This window comes from Harpia harpyja, chromosome 12 (assembly GCF_026419915.1).
Source record: "Harpia harpyja isolate bHarHar1 chromosome 12, bHarHar1 primary haplotype, whole genome shotgun sequence".
NCBI lineage: Eukaryota > Metazoa > Chordata > Aves > Accipitriformes > Accipitridae > Harpia > Harpia harpyja.
The window spans coordinates 45,293,102-45,314,690 of record NC_068951.1 but is presented as its reverse complement, the minus strand read 5'-3'; the positions used below and the strand labels follow the sequence as shown (position 1 = coordinate 45,314,690).

At 35.4% G+C, this 21,589-nt stretch overlaps 1 protein-coding gene across 2 annotated transcripts in view; it reads left to right on the top strand.

Moving 5' to 3' along the window:
* RNF13 (ring finger protein 13) overlaps window positions 1-21,589 on the top strand; it is a 46,326-nt gene that overhangs the window by 4,195 nt on the left and 20,542 nt on the right. For both annotated transcript variants that reach the window (XM_052802764.1, XM_052802765.1), the window contains exons 2-7: window positions 2,639-2,766; window positions 5,755-5,835; window positions 11,046-11,171; window positions 16,123-16,210; window positions 18,076-18,166; window positions 19,542-19,647. In XM_052802764.1, the coding sequence (XP_052658724.1) occupies window positions 2,653-2,766; window positions 5,755-5,835; window positions 11,046-11,171; window positions 16,123-16,210; window positions 18,076-18,166; window positions 19,542-19,647 (606 nt within the window). In that variant the 5' untranslated portion in view covers window positions 2,639-2,652. The remainder of the gene's footprint in view (window positions 1-2,638; window positions 2,767-5,754; window positions 5,836-11,045; window positions 11,172-16,122; window positions 16,211-18,075; window positions 18,167-19,541; window positions 19,648-21,589) is intronic.

The window sequence follows — 21,589 nt, the reverse complement described above, 5'->3', positions numbered from 1 at the left end:
CTAGGTTATTAGATAGTTTAAATGCTTTCTTTTAAAATGCAAATTTAGAAAACATCTCCAATGTCAGTATGCTTATAAAGGCTTATAGTATGCTCATATAGATTAAGTGTATTTTTGTCACTCAGAGTATTGATGCAGAACATGTTATACCAGCACTGTGGTGAAATTGTACATTGATGTTGAGTTCTGTTTTAATAAAATAAACTTGATAGAATATAACATCTGGGAAAGAGAAGGTGAAAGAGTAAAGTCAGTAAAGAGGTGGAGAAAACAAATACTGGTTTAATTTTTATAGAGACAGGGCTGGGGGAGAGAGGCATGGCAGTAATCCAGCCTGTATTTTGGGAACATCAGACAGGACAGAAGCCTCTACATGTAGCTCATGAGAGATGGGGGAGTAGATAGATAGATGGGCATCTGGCCAGGATTCTTATCCAGCTCCACATCTTTCCTCTCCAGAAGTCTCTATCCCTTTGTCAGCTAACTATTCCTCCAGTTCAGATTGCATTTCTCAACAGCACAAATTAAGGCTAAATCTCAAACTCCCACATACTGCAAGCTGTGGGAAGTATATATACAGGAATTTAAACCCCTTTAAAAACATTAGGAAACTTCTAAGGGGGAGGAAAAGTATTAAAAGGTACAGTTTATGTGGAAATTCAAGGACTCCAAAATGAGGAAATGCTGCTTTTATGGCTCCTTGTGCAACTTCAGTTTATCCATTTGCCCTTTTGTGTAGAAATGGCTATATAGTTTAATAAATCATATTCTCATATTTTTCCCTTACAGAACCTTGCTTCATTCAGTATGAGAGTAGCATGCACTAAAAGACATAAGTCAGTTATGTGGAAGGCTGAAACTTCTTCCTCTCCCTTGCCTAACCCAAGTTCTTGGATGCTTGATTTTGCAATTTAGGTAGTAGAATTGTTACCTACATATGAGTGTGTATTAGGTAATTGCCTCTTGTTTGTATTAGAATCTGAAAGACCTGCATTAGATTAAATGCCCGTGGGCACATGGTATTGAGCATTTTAGACTAAAGCTTTGCAGAGACACCATTTCTTACTACATTAAACATGATATTTAGCAAATGTTGCAGATTTGCACCGTGTTGTTTATATGTATGTGAATTGTGAGAGCATAAATTTGAGAGCCCTATAATAAGTGTGGAGGAAGTTGGTCTTTCACAGACATTCAGTAAATTCTGTGGTCCTAAGGAATAGCCTTTATCAGTCATGGAAATGACATTTCAACATGAATCATGTTTGTTGTCTAGATCGGGACTCTCATTGGTGCCAGAAAAATGATAATTTGGAAGAGATAAGTGGAAAGTAATCTGTAACCTGTTTCAAAGAATACTGAGTTTCTAAGCTGAGCAGTGCTGTGTATTATTATCTTAAGTGTTAGCATTCATCTTTGCTGGAAAGAATTGAAATGTTCAGGATTTAAACGTTGTATCTTTAACATCCGTGTTGTATTTGATGGGCAAATTTTGTGGCTTCAAGATACGTATCATTGTAAAATTGGCTAATTTTTGGTATGAGAGATTATGGAATGAAATCTATTACCATTGCAGTTGATGCAGGTGTTAAATTTGAGAAGGAGTTCAAAGTTCTGTTCATGCAAATGTTTGTTTTGTTCGGGTTGGTTTTTGTTGGTGGTTTTTTTTGAGGCTAATGTGATACTCTCAATGACTTCAGTTAAGGGTGCAGATATCATTGCTCATACAAGGAGGGCATTCAGGCCCTAAATTTGTGTTTTTAATTCATTTTAAAAAAAACCCAAACCCTCTTTGTGTGGCAAAGGAAAAATATAAAAATATTTGTTTTGCTTTCTCCTAACCCCTCTCTTCTTTTTTTTCTTTTTTTTTTTTCTTTGATTAATGATTAATCAGCAGTTTTAAAGAACAGTTTCTGTTAGAAAACATGTCCCTTTATTTCCGGACACAAGCTGTTGCTTTTTGCTGCTGGTTTTGATGAAGATTTATTAACAAAGCGGAATTAACTTCCTTTTAATGTCATGAGCTTGTGAAATACTTTACAGAGTACTTGTGTTCTTTTTTTTAAAGGTCTCAGAAATGCACACACTTTACAGGAGACTACATCTGCTGTCCAGACCATGAGTCACATTTGAGCATTTGTGAATTTTAGTGAAGTTGATAGAACTAGTTTGTATTTGTTACCTGTTGGTATCACACTGGTTTTGCAAGCGTATATTTAGAATAAATGCTTTTAGTAGAATTACTCCAGGTACATGAGGAATTTTGCCGATTTGGATTTATACTAGAAGAAGGGAAGGTTAAAATTGAGAATGTCTAAGGATGATTAATATTGTGTAAGTGTTTATTCCTGTATACCGCTTGCATTGCTATGTGTTGCCTAAAGCTTTTTGAAGTGCTACTATTATAATTTGTGTTTTATGCCTGTATTCTCATGGAGGTTACATGTTCTTAGCAAAGGGGACTTTTATCTCTAAAATAATCATATAAATTAAAGATTACTTGTTTCTCAAAAGTAAAGGTAGAATAACATTTTGCGTACTTAATTTAGAAGAAAAGTTTTAACTGACCAATAGAGCCCAGTAAAATGACAGAGGAAGATATTTGCTATATGCCTTGACTCTCTTTTTTTTGTTGCAGATATTAAATAAAATATGCTGTTGTCAATAGGAATGCTGATGTTGTCTGCTACTCAGATATACACTATTTTGACTGTTCAGTTATTTGCTTTCCTGAATCTTTTACCTGTGGAGGCAGATATTTTAGCAGTAAGTATAAGAATATTTTTCTACATAGATGAAATCTCTATAAAACTGAATCTTCTTTTAAGCTAGTCTATTAATGAATCAGTTCGTACAATAAATGTTATAGCAGGTTGCTTGGAATGGAATTGCCTTAACACTTTAGTTCAATAAAAAAATAAATTGTACATTTTCAAATGAGCTTACAGATGATGTGTGCTCAGATACCGTGGCAGTGAAAGCACTTAATTCCCTTAGTCATTTAACAAGTTCCAATCTGACCAGATATCCTATTGCATGTTATAACCCTGTTAAAAGAATTCCATAATTATTTGATTTAGACAGCAATTTAAGTTTTGGTGATGGATGCCATTTTGTAGGGTAACTGTATATAAATAAATAAAGTAAAATAATCTTCTATGGCTAGTATAATTTGTGTGCGCTGGAGGCCTTGTCAGTAAAGTTTTTGTGTATGTTACACCTAGATATATTTTTTTGAATAGCTGATAACCTCTGCTATCATTAAGAATAATATTTTTGGGGTGTGTAGAATTTTTAAATGATCAGACTGATAAACAGTGTAATGAACATAGGGTCAGCGGTTAAAGTTGTTGCTGGGCTATTTATTACCAATTTTATATATCGTGTAGTTTTATGGAGGAAGTTATATGTGTCTTTGTAGGATAGAACTTAAGCGACTGACATAATTAAACCTAAGTACTGTAGTCTATATATTCTCTGCTAGTTACAGTCATATCCAGGAGAGTTGATAATATATCAATTTAGGAGAACAGACTGAAAAACCCGTGAAGCTAAATGTTAAAATAAAAATACTTAAAACTTTGTGGTAATGTGGGGTTGATGAATACTGAGTTATGTTATTTGGATCTTTGGGTTGTTACTGTTACTATTTGCTGTAGATAAAAATTTTAAGAAACAATTAATGCAGATAGATAATTGCTTTATTATGGAACTGACATCACCATTCTATTGTGAAATTTTAAACTGGCTTTCTACTGTAAACCTGATTTCCCCTCCCCCCTTTCCATTCTCACCATGCCCGTGTTTCCTCTTTTCATAAAAAAAAAAAAAATAATTTTAATTCTTGCTACTTCCTCCCTTAGGAAAGATATTTAAAAAAAAACAAAACAAAACCCCCACCAACCTCAAAAAAAAAAAAAGGAAAAAAGGCATTTTGGAAGTTCAGTTTAATTTTTTCTATTTGAGCTTCTGTGTGCAGTATTCTAAAATAATTCCATCTAAAAAATGAAGTGTCTTTTATTCTTGGATATTTGGAAGTTACAGATCTATTCTGAGAATGTCTTTGAAGTAGGAAATGAAGAGGTGAACTAGATACTTACTAAAACTTTGCTGTGAAAAGGAGCCAGTTGAATGCTTGTGAGATACTCTGAAGAAGAGGGAACGTTTGCGCACTGTCACGTGGAATTGAAGGCATACAGATATCTTATAATCTTGAGAGATTTCATGGTTTATTGATTGCCCATTTGGGGAGCAAAATCCAGGCTGAAGTTTTGGGTTTGTCAACAAAAGAAATTATTCTTTTCCCTACTGATTTAGGTGTATTTTTATGCTTCTGTGTTCTCATGTAGTTGCACCCTCAAATGAAGGAGTATGTTTGTATAAAGTACTGTTATGTGTATATGAAGCGTGACTGGTTATTTTTTAAATAAGGGATAAAAATAAACAGGTTTGTGTCTGACTCCTAGCTTAAGTTGGGGCTTGCTAAGTGATTCAGGGGAAAACTTACTGTAGCACAGGCTCAGGAAGAATGTTTTGAAGAAGGTAGCTGAGTGAATAGTGAGGATGGAGGAAGACAGTGTACTGGCGCAGAGCTGTGCTACATGATGGAAGGATGGAAGACCAGGAGGGAGAAGTTGTATGGAGCAGATTGATTACACAGAACAAAAACGCTTCCTTGAAATTTGCCTTCATTCCTACCTCTTTCCCCTCAATTTTATTAAAGTCTGTGGGGCGGAGGCTCCTTTGAAATGTTGCTGCTTTGAAAGAGTTAAGATAAATGATGGTAGTATTTTTCTTTGAACTATGGTTTGAGTTCCCCTGTCCAAGTCTGGCTCTTAGGAAATATCTTGTACCTCTGAAATAAACACAATCCTTACTTCACTGTTCTGTATGACAATTGGATGATAACAGTGAATAGATAAATATTTCTCAGTCACTAAACTAATAAAACTTATCAACTGATGTGCATTCACGTCAGTTATTGTATAATTCACAACTTCAGCAGGAAACTAACTTTTTTTACTTTTAATGGAAAGAATTTTAGCATACATACAATTTGTACTTTTTATTGTATGGATTCTGCATTGGTTAGGCATATCATAGAGCTACAAAACATGAACGAGGAAAGGGGAAACAAAGCTTCCACAGTTTTAAGGTCTTTACAGTATTCCTCTGTTTTGAAATGAAAGCTTATAGTTAGTATAAAACAAAACTGTAGAGAGAGTTCTCAGCTACTAACCTGAATAGCTAGCAGGGAATTGAGAAGGGATAATATATGGAGGCTATTCTGTGCCTACAGTAAACCACCTGTTAAAAGCTGTTCTTCCCCGTATGCAACTGAATTCAAAGCAAAACAGCAAGAACAACACCATCCAAAAAAAGCCCCACACCCAAAAAGCCCAGCTCTTCACATTTTTGCTTTTTTGGGTTGTTTGTAGTTTCTTGTCTGAATATATGATGGTATTTGAATTGTAGACAGTAAAAAGAAAAATTTAACATACAGGTAATTTAATGAAAGACCTATGTATTACTTTCTTGTTCTGACAACTAGATAAGAATGATGTTGCCACGTGTGTGGAAGACAAGTGGAAGAAGCAATTTTGTGGTTTCATTGACATAGTCACAAGAGGTCCTATGTCTGATAAATATTTTAATCTAAAAAAAATGTGCAGTGTTGTTTATTCCTATTTACACTTGTTGTCTATTTCTCTCTTGTTGCAAACCTGAATTTTCTTTAAAATTTATTTCTCTTAGTATAACCTTGAAAATGGAACCCAGACCTTTGATGATCTACCTGCTAGATTTGGCTACAGACTGCCAGCAGAAGGCTTGAAGGTAAAAAAAAAAAAAAAAAAAAAAAAGTATATATCCTGAATATATATAGAGGACCATATCTGCTGAACACTTCTTCTGTAAGCTAAAAAAGAGAAAAGTTAAATGAATATAGTATTGAGGAAAAATAAATACAGAACTGATTAATCTACTTCTCAAGCAAAACAAATGTACAAAGGGTCTGATATGAACTGTTGCCTGTGAATAGGAGATTCCTCTCCTAAAAAGAGAATTTTGGTAATCTGACCTTTTGTATGTAAGAGAGAATTTGCTGAACATTTTTAATAAATAAATAAATTTAAAATAGCTGAATGATGGGAATCTAAGAAAGTAAGTTTGGTAGACCATTGTTTTTTCTGAAGTTGGTGGCAATACTGATATATCATGTCAGTTATCTTGCACTGGTATCAGTGGATGTCAGATTGAATTTTGTCTTGATTTATTTAAAAAAAAAAAAAATACCTGGAGGATTTATTGTCTCTGTAGGGTTGTATATTGGCGAGCCCTTTTGCACTGTAAAGTGTGGAAAGGCAAGAGAGATTATCTTCCTTGCATGTGGCCCACATTAAGAGTGTTGTGTAAAGGAATTTGTAGCTCATTTTCTTGGGAAAGTACAAGAACTGTTGTCGGTTTGCTTCCCTCCTTGCATTTCTTAAGCAACTGAATGGAGAAGCTCAAGGGCTGCAGTTCTGCCTTAATCCCTGTGTGCTGTGCCACAAAGCTAGTGGCTATGTAGCAGGTGGTTGATCGTGCACCCTATCCTTACACAGCCTCCTTTCAATTGCATTCTGCACCCCATAGCAGATGAGAAGTTCCTCATTCTCCCAGTGCTCCTCTCAGGCATGTGTTGCACTAATGCTGTTTTATTTTACTCTGTGTCATTAAGTGGGGAAAATGTAGATAGCACATATAAACATTTTTGTTAGTTGTCTGTCATAGGGTCTTATACCCCAAATAAAATTGTATTGGGGTAGGAATGCTGTGACATGAATTGAAAACCGGACATAGGATTGTTAACAGAAGGCACTAGTAAGTGATAATACATTGAATTAGCAGAAAAAGTACATGTGACTTTTTAAGTTTTGTTAATCCAGTTTGATATATAAGAACTAAAAAGCACATAAATATTATAGTGTGTTAAATTCTAAGATGCACCTAGTATTAGGGAAGACAGAAGTAAGGTGTAAGGATTTGAAAATGTTAATGGAACTGGAAAGGGAAAAATCATATTGACATATTATGCAAAGTGGTTAACGTGCAAAAAATGTCAAAGATGGCTATAACCATGGGAATACATATAGGACTTTATCATTATTTTGCACTAGATTAGAAATTCTGAAGACGTGATGTCTTCTGAAATACAGCAGCAAGCATGTTTTGTGCAGTGGGACAATTTCTTTTCCGTGTGTCTGGTGTGGTTAATACGCTTGGTATGTAGTAAGATGTGTAGATGGACTGAATGAAATTAATAGAAGGGAAATTATGTTCAAGGTGAAATGGGAAAGTACTATGAAGAAGGTTAAATAAATATAGCTTCTGTAGGCAGCGATGAGAAGGCATGTTCTACTCTTTCTGACTTCTGCGAAGGTAGGAGCTGTCCATACATTCTGGTGGCAGTAGTCAGAAACTGGTGTAAAGACAAACTCACTTCTATCTGTGTAAAATAAGATAGAGGAGATAGAAAATAAATTATTTAAAAATAAATAATATATGGTGACGTTAACGCTGCAAACTGGTGTCACAGTCCTGCTGCTTAGAAAAGTATTTAAAAGCTAGATGAATGTCCAGTTCAGTTATAGTCTTCTCATCCTCTGAGGTAAGTTTGTTGCTGAGATTATGTAGCTGATGCTTGTTGTCAAATGCTGGTGTGCTGTGTTGAATTCAAGAACAGTGGGCATGCTGCATTTTTCTCTTTGCCTGACATAAGATGCCTATGCACTGACATGAACCATTTACTTTCTCTAGGATCACATTCTTGCAGTCAGTGTCAGTAAGTTTGTTCATTTCAGATAAATCTTATTTTCTGTTCCTTTCCTGTGCTTGAAACACTAATCTACAAGAAAAGCAATTTAGTTTAGCTGTCCAGTTTACTACTTGTGTGAAGTTCAGATTTCATTACTTTATTTATTGTGGAAGTGGCTACATGGAGCCAGTCTTGTGGCAGTAACTTGTTTGTCTGGCTGTCACTTTGAACAGTGCATGAGTAAGTATTTATGACTGAGATGTAGGTGTGTTTTATTTTGTATAAGAATTCTAAGCTGTAAACACATTTAGGCAGACTACCTTCCAAGTTCTGGTGAACGGGAATTGCTATCATTTATGCACCTACGGAGACCATGAATAGCACGTGGGGGCAGAGAGCTGCTTTCCTATTCATTCTGTCTGTAGCCTGTATGGTCCCAAAAATCTGGCTCTGCATCATCGTTGATGTTGTAATGCTTGTGAATAAACACTATGTAAAAAATGAAGCTGATGTGAAGGTACAAGGTTGGATCTCTCTTTGATTGCATGGTGTCCTTCTAATCCCAAAGGGGAATAAATTGCTGTAAGAATTCGTGTAACACTAAGAATTTCTCTGCAAATGAAACTTCAGGAAGACTTAATTTCCATGCCCAGTGGGTTTTATCATGGGGAGAAGTGGTGTTAGAGCTGTATAGTTGTTTACTGACTATATTGAGAAACAGAGGGTGATTAAGTGATTTGCCCAAGTAGTGAGCCAATTTAATACATCAAAAATAGATATAAGGAGCTTTGATTCTAACCTTTATAACTGTTGGACAGCTCTGTGTCTTAACTAAGGTAGATGTCATCACCTGTGTAGAAATAATAATGAGTTTTAATCCTGAATATAATACTAAAACTTTTTTCCTTGTTTGCATTAAGATTTTATTACTTAAAAAAATGCTATGATATTGGTTGAAATAGGATGAAAATAGTATACTTTTTCAATACTTATGATTAAGATTTATTAATATGCAACTTGTAAAACACAGTCTGTCAGATTCTATAATAATTTGTGCCAAAGCATAAATGTAGGTGCCTTTTTTTTTTGTTTTTTTTGGTTTGTATGCTCTAGTTAAAGTGGTCAGTCATTTGTGCCTGTGTTCTTAGAAGAACAGGTCCTCAATTAAAGATATTTAAGAATGTATGGTAGCATTCAGAAAAATCCAGTCTAGTCATAGTTAGCTTTTGGTTTCTATGTATGCATTTCTTGAACTGTAAGATGATGTTGCGTGGTTTGTGTAAAACTTCTCTGTAGAATGCAGTTGGTTCCAGATGTACCACTCAGGTTAAAAAAGAGTAAATGCTTTGTGTGAAACTACGTAACATAAGTAGCATTTGCTATACCAATCGGGAACCTTAGGGACCTAAATTTGGCTGTCAGCAAATCAGTGTAGAATTTTCAGTGGATATTGCTTTTAATTGTTACAGGCTCTGTAATGTTGTGCCTGTCACCACAAACTTGGCAAAGAACAGATTGCTGGTGCAGCTTCTCTGCCAAAAGGAATATTATCATTACAAAAACCTATTCCTCAAAACAAAATTGCTTCTCTCTGTTGTAGGTTAAACTTTATGAATAATACATATTTATGGATAAAATGTAAGATTATATATAAAAAGTACATTTAAACTGACAATTTATATATATAAACTGCGTATATATATAAACTTACATGTATTTTATATATTTAAACTGACAGTTTATATGTATATATTATTATATAATATAGTTATCATATATAATAATTATTGTTTCTACACAGGTGATGACATCTATATCTCTAAAGCTGTCAGTGAAAACTGAGTTTAAAGCTCTTGAGGATATATCTAGAACTGTAGCAATTTCTTGAGCCCGCAGCAGTGCAGCCTCTCATGTTCTGTATTTGCATAAAACAAATTACTTATATTCTTATTTTCTGGCAATTCACTGCTCTTTATCTGTGTGATAGTTTGCTGTGGCTTTAAAACTGATTTAAACAAGTGTGAATCTTGTAGGAATAGTCTGATGTCAAATGATACTCCATTGCATTAGGATCCAAAAGCCTCTATCACACTGTGACCTTATTGCATGAACACCTTACAAAGAAAGTAATTTTTCTGAAGAGGTGTATTTCAAATGAAAGGTAGACAAAACCTCCTCTAGGTGTACAGTCTGGACTTTTCTGTATCTTGGTAATCAAAATCTGTTGTAAAGAGACTGACAGAAGGGAATCTAATTAATATCAATCTAATTATTAATTAACAAATTAATATTAATCTAATTAATAAAGAAGCTCATTTTCAGGCAATCTAGAGATGTGACCAAGGAAGCAAGCATATTCTAGTAAAGGAAAAAGGGAAGGTCTGCTCTTTTTGGAGCTAGAACAAATACTATTGTGCAGTATGTGTGGTATTCTTTCGGCATTTGTCTTGTGTAAATTTCTGTCAGCAGTGTTTACAGAGCATTTACAGTAGTAGGGAAGAAAGTTCTAGGGAGCAGGCAACCCTGAAGTCACAGCATTGTAAGTACACAACAGAGGGACTAGTGTCAGTGCATTCAGTATTCAGGTGAGCAGGTTTCCTCCAAGGGAAGCTGGAGAATTTTTCAGCAGATGTTAAAAGCATGAGGTTAGGAGAGTTTCTACTCCAAACATTTTCAGTGGTGGGGTACTAACTCGGTCACCTAAAAACAATCCAGAGATTGCTTCGAGATTGGTATTGCCAGAATTTCCTACTTCTGTGAATCTTTCAACTGTAGCAGATTTGATGACCTATAGTCTTTGCTTACCATAGTAAACCAGCTATTTTGTATGCTAGTTCAGTGTTGATTTCACACACCTAACTTTCTTCGGTTTCCCCTTCTTAGGCTACTATACTTCAGTTTTCTTGATTAGTCTCCATATGTCTTAGGATAATAGTTCCACAATATTAATGTAGTATATGCAGTCCTCTCTGTGCTGAATTATACTGGAAAGTCTGAGTTATGAACTTCAGATGAGGTAGTTGGAAAAACTGTATTTTCTTTCTAACTTTCTAATTCTTTACAGACATAAAGATTCTGATGAATCAAAATAGTCAGGGATGTAGCAGAAATCTGGCTATGATATGGGACTGAATTGATAATAAGAATTTGTTTAGCTGTTGTATGAAAGCATACAATTTTCTGTCTTAACAAAAGGCTTGGCAGACAAATATAAGGAAAAAGAAATGAAGTTCCTGTTTCTGTTTTCTAGGGGTTCCTAATAAATTCAAAACCAGAGAATGCATGTGAGCCTATAGCCCCACCTCCATTCAAAGACAACTCGACCAGTGTTTTTATTGTGTTAATTCGAAGGCTGGAGTGTAACTTTGATACCAAGGTAAGATTTTATGGTGGGTTTTTTGGTTGTTTTTTGTTTGTTTTTGTTTTGTTTTTAATTTCCCCCCCCTTTCTGTTTCAAAGTCTTAAAGAATTTACTGGTGTTTCAGAAAAATATCTATAGCTAACAGCAGGATAGATACTGATGCAAAGGGAAGGGAGAGTTTTATTGTCTACAGGAAGATGAAGCAGTATTGTAATATGATTTAATTTAAGATTACCTGTTTGTGACCCAGCTTACATGGCAAATAAGGGTGGCAGATGCTGCAGTTTTATAATAGAAAGCATTCAGTAGCAGTATCAGCTTTTCTTGCCAGTTAGACTCTTTGCTGCCAGGGATCGCAGGGGAGATTAGGGAATGGAGATAACATAAAAGCACCCAAAATCTGGAAGCCACTTTCCTGATTTGTTTTTTGTTTTTAATAGCTGGATCATCTTCTTGTGGCTCACACTGAGACCCCATAAACAATGGTAGTGTCACAGTTGGTTGATGGGGAGAGGACACAGTGCACTGCTGGGTAGAAACAGGCACAAGTGGCAGGATGGGAATGTTTTTTAAAAGGGTACAACAGCTAGATGTTATATTATGAAGTATTTATATTATAAAAATTTTGACCTGTAGCTGGAGTATTCTCTGTGTTATTTTAAAAATACAAAATTATTTGTGTTTGGCTAGAATATGTGGTTTTCTTGAAAATGACCCTAATATATGGGGCAGCAAAGGATGTCTTAAGGAAGACAGGGCTCTTCAATTTGTTGTTGACTTTCATGAACCAAAAGGAGATCCAACTGTAGTTGCTGCTATGTGGTATATTCAGTTATGTGGTATTGTGGTTGAACATGTAAATTCTTCCCAGACTGTAGATTCCAGCTGTAGAGGCAGCCTCACTGCTCATGTAATCTACCTTCACATCAAACTCAGGAATGTCATATATTTTGTACTGTGAATCCTGTCACCATGTGTGTATATGGCTTAGTGGGAAAAAGAAAGGGAAATGACACTTGTCTTTCTCATGTCCTTTTTGACTGTCTAATTGCTGCCCCTAAATTGATGGGACATTATTACTGCTGCAGACACTGTTAAAGGAACAGGTCAGAATTTTTCTAGTGGAATACATTTTTAATCAGAAATATGGCAAATGCTTGTTGACTGAAAACAACTTGTTTTGTTGAAGAAGTTGGCATTGTGGCTGAGCCTTCAGCTTTTTTACTCTGGGTGCTAAACCAGAAAAATCACATCTCTGTTGCTGGTCACAGAATTCTGAGATTCTGAGAAGCTTTGGAAAGCCGCATAGCTGAAGGCAAGAGTCAAGCAGGGAGAGACATGCAGAATTGCTTTTCCACATAGCTATCAACTTAGTAAATGTGAACTCTTGTATTTTAATTTTACACATCTTGGTTTGCCACACACAGTCAATGAGTGTTCCTTGCAGAAAATGGAATATTTGTACATTATCATTGAGGTATTTCCATGGTCAGTTCTTTAAGGATTAAGTTACGCTAGCTCTGTAAGTAAGCATTTTTTGGTCATGTTTTATATTTCATGTAATATCCACAGAAAAGTGGATTCCCACACATTTCTTTATTAGACAAAGGGTAAGGTAGAAAGTGGATCAGAAGTTCCAAGGTGAGCATGGGTATCTGTGTACTCACTGGCCGGTGAATTCACTTTTATATTATGTTGTTAATACTATTGCAATATTGTGTTACGTAGTTTCCTACATACTACAGCATTTTGCCCTGAAGTTTCTGCCAGGGAGTGGCATGTGCACTGAGATGTGACTTATATTATGTACCAGCTACTTGACAGGATATAGATTTTAACAAAAACTGGAGTTTATTTGAAAGTCCCATCTCCTTCTGTTTTACATTGAAAACTGCAAATACAGATGCATTGCTGTTTCTTGGTTTTTATTGTGTATGAATCTTTACTAGGCCAGAAACAGTCTCCTCTTCCCTTCCATCTCTCTCATAGCATCTAGTGATTTCTTACAGGAAAAATTGTCACAGTAGGAGAAGGGTAAAAGCCGGAAGCAAGTAGAAGCAGTTCGGAGCCTTTTGGAATGTCTTCTCACTTGTTACAACTGCTTTTTACTGCTGTCTGTGTTGGTGACTAGCGTGGGAAGGGACTCATCAAGAGAGGGTGGTGCTGTGCTTTCAACTCCTGCCTAATTACAAAACTTACTTCTCAAGCCTGCATTTAGGGTCTGTTCATCAGTGACTCTGAAATACGTTGTTGACATCATGTAGGAAGCATCACGTATTTTCTGCCGACATAAAAGGTCTGTTTGGCAAAATAAACATCATGTAAAATTGTGCTACAATGGAAAAACTTATTAGAATGGTCTGGGATTATATGTAATTTAAGTAAATGATACCTCGCTATATTAAAACTGCCTCTTAAGGCATAAAAGCCAGCAAATACATAATTAAACTTTACATCATTTTATGTATGCACTATGGATATTTTCTGTAGTGAGATAATACTGGCCGAACTCCCAACCATGCATTTATGTTTACACCTAAAACTGTGTGGGGGTTTTTTTGTTTTTTTTTATATTGGGATTTCTCAAGGTGTCTGTGTTTTCCAATAACATTGTTCTGCTGTTTGGAATATAGTTGTTAGGACTATGGGGAGAGAATCTGAATTGAAGGTGCTCTGAAGCATGTAACTGTTGAGTAAAGAGTTGTCTTTTTCTTGTAGTGGAAAGCTACTGTGCAACAAGAAATCACTTCCTGAAGCTGTACCATCCTGCTTAGATATATCTTAAAACTGGGTTAATGCTTCAGTTTTGGTGCACAATTAATGTTTTTGTCTTTGGGACCCTGGGTAGCGAGGGTGACCTTGCAACTTCACAGTATAATTGAACAGGCAATTGCTACTGCTTTTTGCAGCTAGATGGTGTCGTTAAGCCTGTGCTTGTTCATGGTAGTTTGTGCAGAAGGTGCCCGGCTGTGATTGTTGTGTTCATGTCACTCTTTACTCGAGTAACCCTGTGTCAGCTGAATATCCTGTAAGCATATTTATGTATGGTTTTACACAAACACTATAATTTTATAATCCAATAATTAAACTAAGAGTCTATGTTATATGTAAGTGTCAAAAGTGTGTAGGGAACGAAAACATTTCCTTAACTAATATAAATTATTTACTACCTGTCCTGAAGGACATATTTCAATGTATAATGGACAGTTAATAAGCACTATTCGGGACATGATGTTAAAGAAATAAAACAAGCAAACAAAAAAATTAATACTACATAGCAACTGTCACTGATTACCATAGCACATTTATGTGGATATGAAGATTAAGAACCTGTGATAACCAGGGAGCTTTAAAGCTCAGATCGCCCAATGAACTTCTGTATTCCTTTCTTCAGTTTCAACACTTGGTGATTTGTGATGTATGTTGTCTATGATGACTCTATTACTGACTGCCATTCTGTGTCACAAGCTCAGATATGTAGATGTTCAATGCTTTTAATCCTTTCCTTGTCTTACTTTTGACGGTTTTATTTAAAATTCTTAGGCTTTTTTTTTCTTTTTTTGCCTATTTTTGCTGTTGTGCAGCCTGCAAGAAGGCTTCGTATTTCAAGCTTGACCTAGAGAACCTTTTTTTAGAAAAATCAGTGGAAGTTTTCCAGCTTTACAACTCATGTTCCTCATTATTGTTTGTCTCTTAAGAAGAGAAATGGGGAGTGTGTGTGTGTATATATATGTGTGTGTGTATGTGTATATATACACATATGTTTTCCCCTCTCCTAACTTTGAGGGTAGAGGTCTTGAAAAAGAGCACCAGAATTTCCCCTAGGTTTTTCAGATCTGGTGCTGATAGTTTGCTGTAAAAGAGAAATGGTGGTGATTTCATGGTGAATTAGTGTGGGAGAGGGTTCCATAAGGTTTGTTTGTATGTATGTTTGTTTGCAAGGGTGGTGCTATAGTTGGTATTTGTTGACTGATTAATAAAGCTGTTGTGATGCCATAATATCCAAATGCTGCAACTGTTTTCCAGTTTCAAAGGTATTTAAAGCTGTGATCTCTTTTTCGGTTGTACTTAATGATGGGTTGTTTGCCCGTTACATAAATATGTATTTGCATTACAGTCGTCTTAAATACATGCATCTAAGTGGAAATAAAAGCTATCATCATGTCCGATACTAGCTCAGTTCAGAGCAAGTCTATCCAGCTATAGCCAAGCTTATTATGTAGTTTTAAACAGGAGTTGAATACAGGTTGAAACCCAAATGTTCCTCAAGGTTCTGTAGTGCTTTTTGCATCTTGTGATGAGTTTTTGTACTGTCGTGGATGCATTAGAAGCAATATCTAAGATGAATAGTTGTAGTTTAGTTATGTTTGCGTTAGTGATGGTCACTGCAGCAAGTGCCATTTACGTGGACCTTAGACTTTGCTTGTATTGACAAAAAAGTCAGTATATATCAGAAAGGTAACTGGTACACAATACATTTATAGTTTTGTACCAATATTTATAGTTTTGTACTTTTTCATAAGAAAGCTACTGATACTTGGGCTGTCAAGTAAGGTATTTCCACATCTCTAAAGACACAGAAAAGATAGTACTGATGTGACATCATAAGTTATCAAGTGGTAATTTCTAGTTTACCAAAGTTAGTTAGTGCCTTTATTTTCAATTATGATTAAATAGTATTTTTATACACCCATCGAAATTTTTTAATCCTGTTTTTAATATATGTAAAAACTGTTTGTCTGCAGACAATATTAAATTATTTTTCTGAAAAAATAACATAATTACATGAGTGTAAGAGTAATTGTATGATTTTATTTTGAAAGGTGACACTTGTTTTATAAGTGCAAATGATGTTGTGCTAATATCTATTAACTTCCTGAAAGTGTACCTTGTCTTAGAGAGGACAGACAGGTTAGTGTATTTTGAAGCAGTAGTCTTTCTAATAAGTATTTTGTATGGCTTACAGGTTTTAAATGCACAGAGAGCTGGATACAAGGCAGCTATAGTTCACAATGTTGATTCTGATGACCTCATAAGCATGGGATCCAACGACAGTAAGTACAGGTATCACTTCTTCTCTCCTGTTTGAAAATCATTTCACCCACTAAAGCGTACAGTATTAAAATCAGTATAAAGTATTATGATGGACTCTCACATAAAAAATCCCAAACAAAAAAACCCCACCAAAACAAAACAAAAATCACCAAAGAAACCAAAACAACAAAAAAACCCACCACCACCAAAAAAACCCAGAAGAAACCCCACCCCAACCAGAAATCCTCCTGCTTTTAACATTTTAAAATGGGAGATGTTCATGTAAGAACATACATGTATACTTGTGTATTATTTGTGGCATTAGGTTTGTACGTTCTCTCGGTGTTTCTTTTGTTTTTCCTTTAAATTTTAGTTCAATTGTTCTGGGTTAAATGGTTAAATTTATGAGATAGAGTTACATGACTGATGAGGAAAATAGCTGATGTGTTGTTAAGTAGAAATATAGGAAAAGTAAAAAAAACCTACTCTTTTTGGAAGGAAATCAAACTTTAAAATATGACTTTTTAGTATTTGTTAGTGGTTCCGTTTTGTTCTTGCACTGTTGTGTACATTTTTCTGTTCCTTTGGACAAATGGATTCTAATTTCATACTAATACATACTACATGTACGTATTTTCAGTTTTTCAGTTGGAAAAAGAATGTTTAGAGACCAGTGCACCGTTTTCTGATTGATTCTGATGCTAGCTCTTCCAATTTTAACCTTTCATGGAGTTAATATGTTCAGAACATCTTGTAATCTAGTCATAATTTTGGTTTTGGTTTATGGTATGTTTTTTTGTCTATAGTGCTGTTATGACTTCCTTTGTGAAATTTCTTTATTTTGTCCAGTTTTTGAGCTTGGCCAATATGGAACAAGAACATAAATGAGAACAAAAAAAGTCTTTCCAAGTGGAAACACCATTGAGTAAACTAGGAAATGAACTTTCAACAAACTAAATGCCCTCTGAGTAGCCCAGAAAGCTATGTGAAAGTGGTTTTAATGAATTCCCAACCCGTGTGAATCTTATTTTCAGGTTTCACTGAGAAATCAAAACGTAGAACAAGTTCACAACAAATACAGACTTGCGTAGTGTGAGGTGACATTAAGCCATGTATGCTTTTGCCTTGGGGAACCTGAATGCTTTCATATTGACTAAACTCAGGATACTTTGACCCTTTAATGTGAAGTGTAAGTCAGAGGTGCAAATCAATATAAAATGAAGCCAAGGAGAAGGTTTTCTAGAATATGGGATTTATCTTTCAATAATTTTTCATTTGTGCTGCATCTTCTAAGCTTATTATTGCCTTCAGTAGTAAGTAGAAAAGGGGGAGACAGTTCCATCCAGTTTCTTGAGACTGAAATAAAGATGCGGGATTTGTTTATTCTCTTTCTTCTTTTTGACCTTTTCTAGCCACAGCTCTTTCCAGGCTGTTCATTTATGTTTAGGGTGAAAAGGAGGGAAGAAAGATTAATTAAAATTTACAGTACAAGTTCACCAAATCATATAAGTTGCCAGAAATTCTGGAAATCAATGGAGCTGTGTGACTTTATCGAGTCTCTGAGTAAGAATGATATTCTGGTTAAACTTATTCTGATGATGCCTCTTTGTCAAAATATTTTGGTTTTATGCTCCCTTTAAATATTCCATTAAGAATTTTGATTTCTGTACCTGCAATCAAGTCCTTAGATATTCAGTAGGAAAAATAATACCACTTCTTATATGTTGTAAAGGGTGTAGCATGCATGTGCGTCAGTCTATATGTCATTATGTTAAAATATGTCTTCATGTTGTGATATTCTCATAATGTTCAAGTCTTATGTCTTACACGTGCCCATAGAGTGTCTGCATAGTAATAGTTTTATTTTCCTGCTCTTTTTATACAGTTGAGGTTTTAAAGAAGATTGACATTCCTTCTGTCTTTATTGGTGAGACATCAGCTAATTCTCTTAAAGAAGAGTTTACTTATGAAAAGGGGTAAGTTACCTCATATGCAGCTGTGTTATTCCTTGCATCAAGTCATTGCCTCTTTTTAATATTTACAGAATTAGGATAGGATGTTGTGATGACAGAGGCTATAGGTATTCCAGGTGAAACCTTGTGCCTGAGAGCAATGGGCAGAAAGCGTTTTAAAAATTAATATAAATTGCCTTCCTGCAAGAGGGTTACGGTATGTTTATCAAATGTTACTCCTTTAATTTTCATACAGTGTTAAATATATGAGTTTAGCTGATGATCTAGGAATCACAGAACTGTTTGTGAGAGTATGTGTATTTCAGGTCTAAGGATGTGTTCTTCTTACAATATATGTCAGTTCTCATTGAAGTCAGATGCTGGTTTTTAAAAAAAAATAATTAATCCTTTATTGATAGTTCTAGAACAAGTCAGAGAACTTCCTGTGCTAGGTGAATCTACAGGATGCATTTAAGATGATTCTGACGGGATACATGATTAGGTTTGCACTGCTTCTGTTCCGTATTTAAGTTTAAAACTTTAAAAACAAAAGCATTGCAAGGACAAGATAGTTAAAATATATACCTTGAATAGGATGGAAAAGGAGGTGTGTTTCCTATGACTAGCCTAATGATCTTGCTTCTTCAGGTCTCTCTGACGTCCTTTCACTAAATTAATCAGAACAACAAGATTGTGTCATTCTTAAGTAGACACCTTGCTGATGAAATTACTTGATAAGTCAAGTGTGACTCCACATGAGTAGTGGTTATAGAACTAATAATACTTTTCTACATTGTGCCTTCTCAGGTGTTTCTGACTGCTTGTGCCAACAGAATAATAATGCAATTTTACTTCCTTAAGTATCAATAAATACTAGTATTCAGATATCTAGTTGCCAGCATCCATATCAGGTTCTCTAGGAAGATTTTTGGTTGTTGTACTGTAATTTATTGATTCTCTAGAGGACAAAGGGTGCACTTTACCATGCTTCATGATTTGAAACTAAACCTCCCGTATAATCCAAAATGCTTTAGTAAATAAGAATGATTTTGCACTATCTTTTGATTGTCATGTGATATTTTTCTCATTCTGCTATCAAAGCAGCTATGACGTTGTTTTCCTGGTTGCTTTAGATTTATTTATGATTTAAGTCAGTAAGTAGTTTTAACTCAAAAAATGTTCTAAGAAACATTGTTTTATCCTTTTATTTAATTGACTTCATGTTATGTGGATATCAGCTGAATTTTCTATGTTGTTGTGCACAGGTAGATAGATATTCCTTTAGTGTGTCTAGTGATGACCTTTTATTTTAATGGGTTTTTTTCATTGTATTTATTCTTTAATTCATTGTTCATTAAATTCTAACCTATTAGAAAGTGTTATCTTTTTCTCCCCGCAGTGGCCATGTTGTGTTAATCCCAGAGTTCAGTCTTCCTTTGGAGTACTACTTAATCCCTTTCTTAATAATAGTAGGGATCTGTCTTATTCTCATCGTCATATTTATGGTAAGTTCCTTCTTTTAATAAGATTTTTTTTTCCTTTCAAACAAATCATCGCGGAACTGTCACTTACTGAAGTTAAATGAAGGGGTATAGTAAAGGAACAGCAAAAGCTTTGTGTACTGTACATACCTGTACCATGCTTACCTGTAATCCTTTATTTTCTCAGTACAATAAACAGGTGCAGAATTTTGGCAAAGGGATATCAGGAGCCCTTAGGATGTTCTATCTGGCATGTAACTACTTACAAAGAATTGTCCTCACTGCTACTCTTCTACCACACAAGCTCTTTCTTTGTTGCCCCATAAAGAATGACCTGTCCTTGTGCTCTCGGACACTGAGAGTATGTCCCACCTCACCAAATTTGTACTACTTAATAAACGTTAGTTCCACTGTTCCACAGTGCAGGTCTCACCTTTTTTTACTGGAGGTATAGTAATCAATCAGCAAGCTCAGAACCTGTTACAACATATAGCATATCTTAGAGCATATACATTACCTATAGAGGTTCTCAGTTGGGCACGTTTCCTATAAAGGTAAAATAGTATAGCTATATATTATTTCAGAATACTGACATCCCACTTTTTGGAGTCTCTGCTGGTCTCTGACCAATTTATTATTTTACCTTTTGTTAAAAATCAAGTAATGCATCAACTGTTCCATAACATTTTCTTAAAATACTTCTTTCTGTGTTAGTGGTTTTTGCACTGCAAGTTATGTATTTCATAACACTTTAGTGTGAAGTGGGCTTTAGCATAAATCCTGGGCACGCTTGGCACAATCCAAATTGCAGCAGCTGTCTGAAAACAAAGCAGAAGCGATCAACTCGAGGTGATGTAAAATTCACCAATGCTTTGTCTGACCTTATGGTGATAACCTTGATCATAGAGGACTTTGTTTCAGTTAATTAGGTGAACATATATCCTTATCTTTGTATCCTGAAGGTCAGCAGTTTGAGGTAAGGAGAGATGGTATTTCTAAAGGAGAGTAGTCACCAGGGATAATATTCTGTGAACATCTGTTGTTCTGAGACCATCAGTATTCCAACTTGAGCTTCACTAATAATCTGCTTATAGTGCATCTAAGTTGAAAATTCAAGCAAAATATTGGTTATCTAAGAAACGGAATGAAGAAGGCTATGAAAGTAGTATCATTTTGAAAATCGTAAGTACTGGCTTTGCACCCTGTCAAAATATGGTGTGAAGCACTGATCCGTCATTTTTCAGAAAGATACTAATTGGTGAATGAAGAGAAAGGCAATAAGAATAGTTAGGGGGTCTCTCTTATTAAAAGAGCGATTTAGAAGGTTACTGTTTGTCATTGTTTAACCCCAGCCAGCAACTAAGCGCCATGCAGCTGCTCGCTCACTCCCCCTGCACCGAGTGGGATGCGGGAGAGAATCAGGGGGAAAAAAAAAAAGTAAAACTTGTGGGTTGAGATAAGAACAGTTTAATAGAACAGAAAAGAAGAAACTAATAATGATAACATTAATAAAATTACAATAGTAATAATAAAAGGATTGGAATATACAAGTGATGCAAAATGCGATTGCTCACCACTCACCAACCGATGCCCAGTTAGTTCCCGAGTGGCAATTCCCCCAGCCCCACTCCCCCCAGTTTATATATTAGACACGATGTCACATGGTATGGAATGTCCCTTGGGTCAGCTGTCCCGGCTGTGTCGCCTCCCAACTTCTTGTTCCCCTCCAGCCTTCTTGCTGGCTCGGCATGAGATGCTGAAAAATCCTTGACTTAGCACAAACACTACTTAGCCACAACTGAAACCATCAGTGTGTTATCAAGATTCTTCTCATACTGAACCCAAAACATAGCACTATACCAGCTACTAGGAAGACAATTAACTGTATCCCAGCCAAAACCAGGACACTGTTGAAGAGAAAACTAATGAAGGAGGGGGGACATATGAAAACTGTAATCATGAGTGT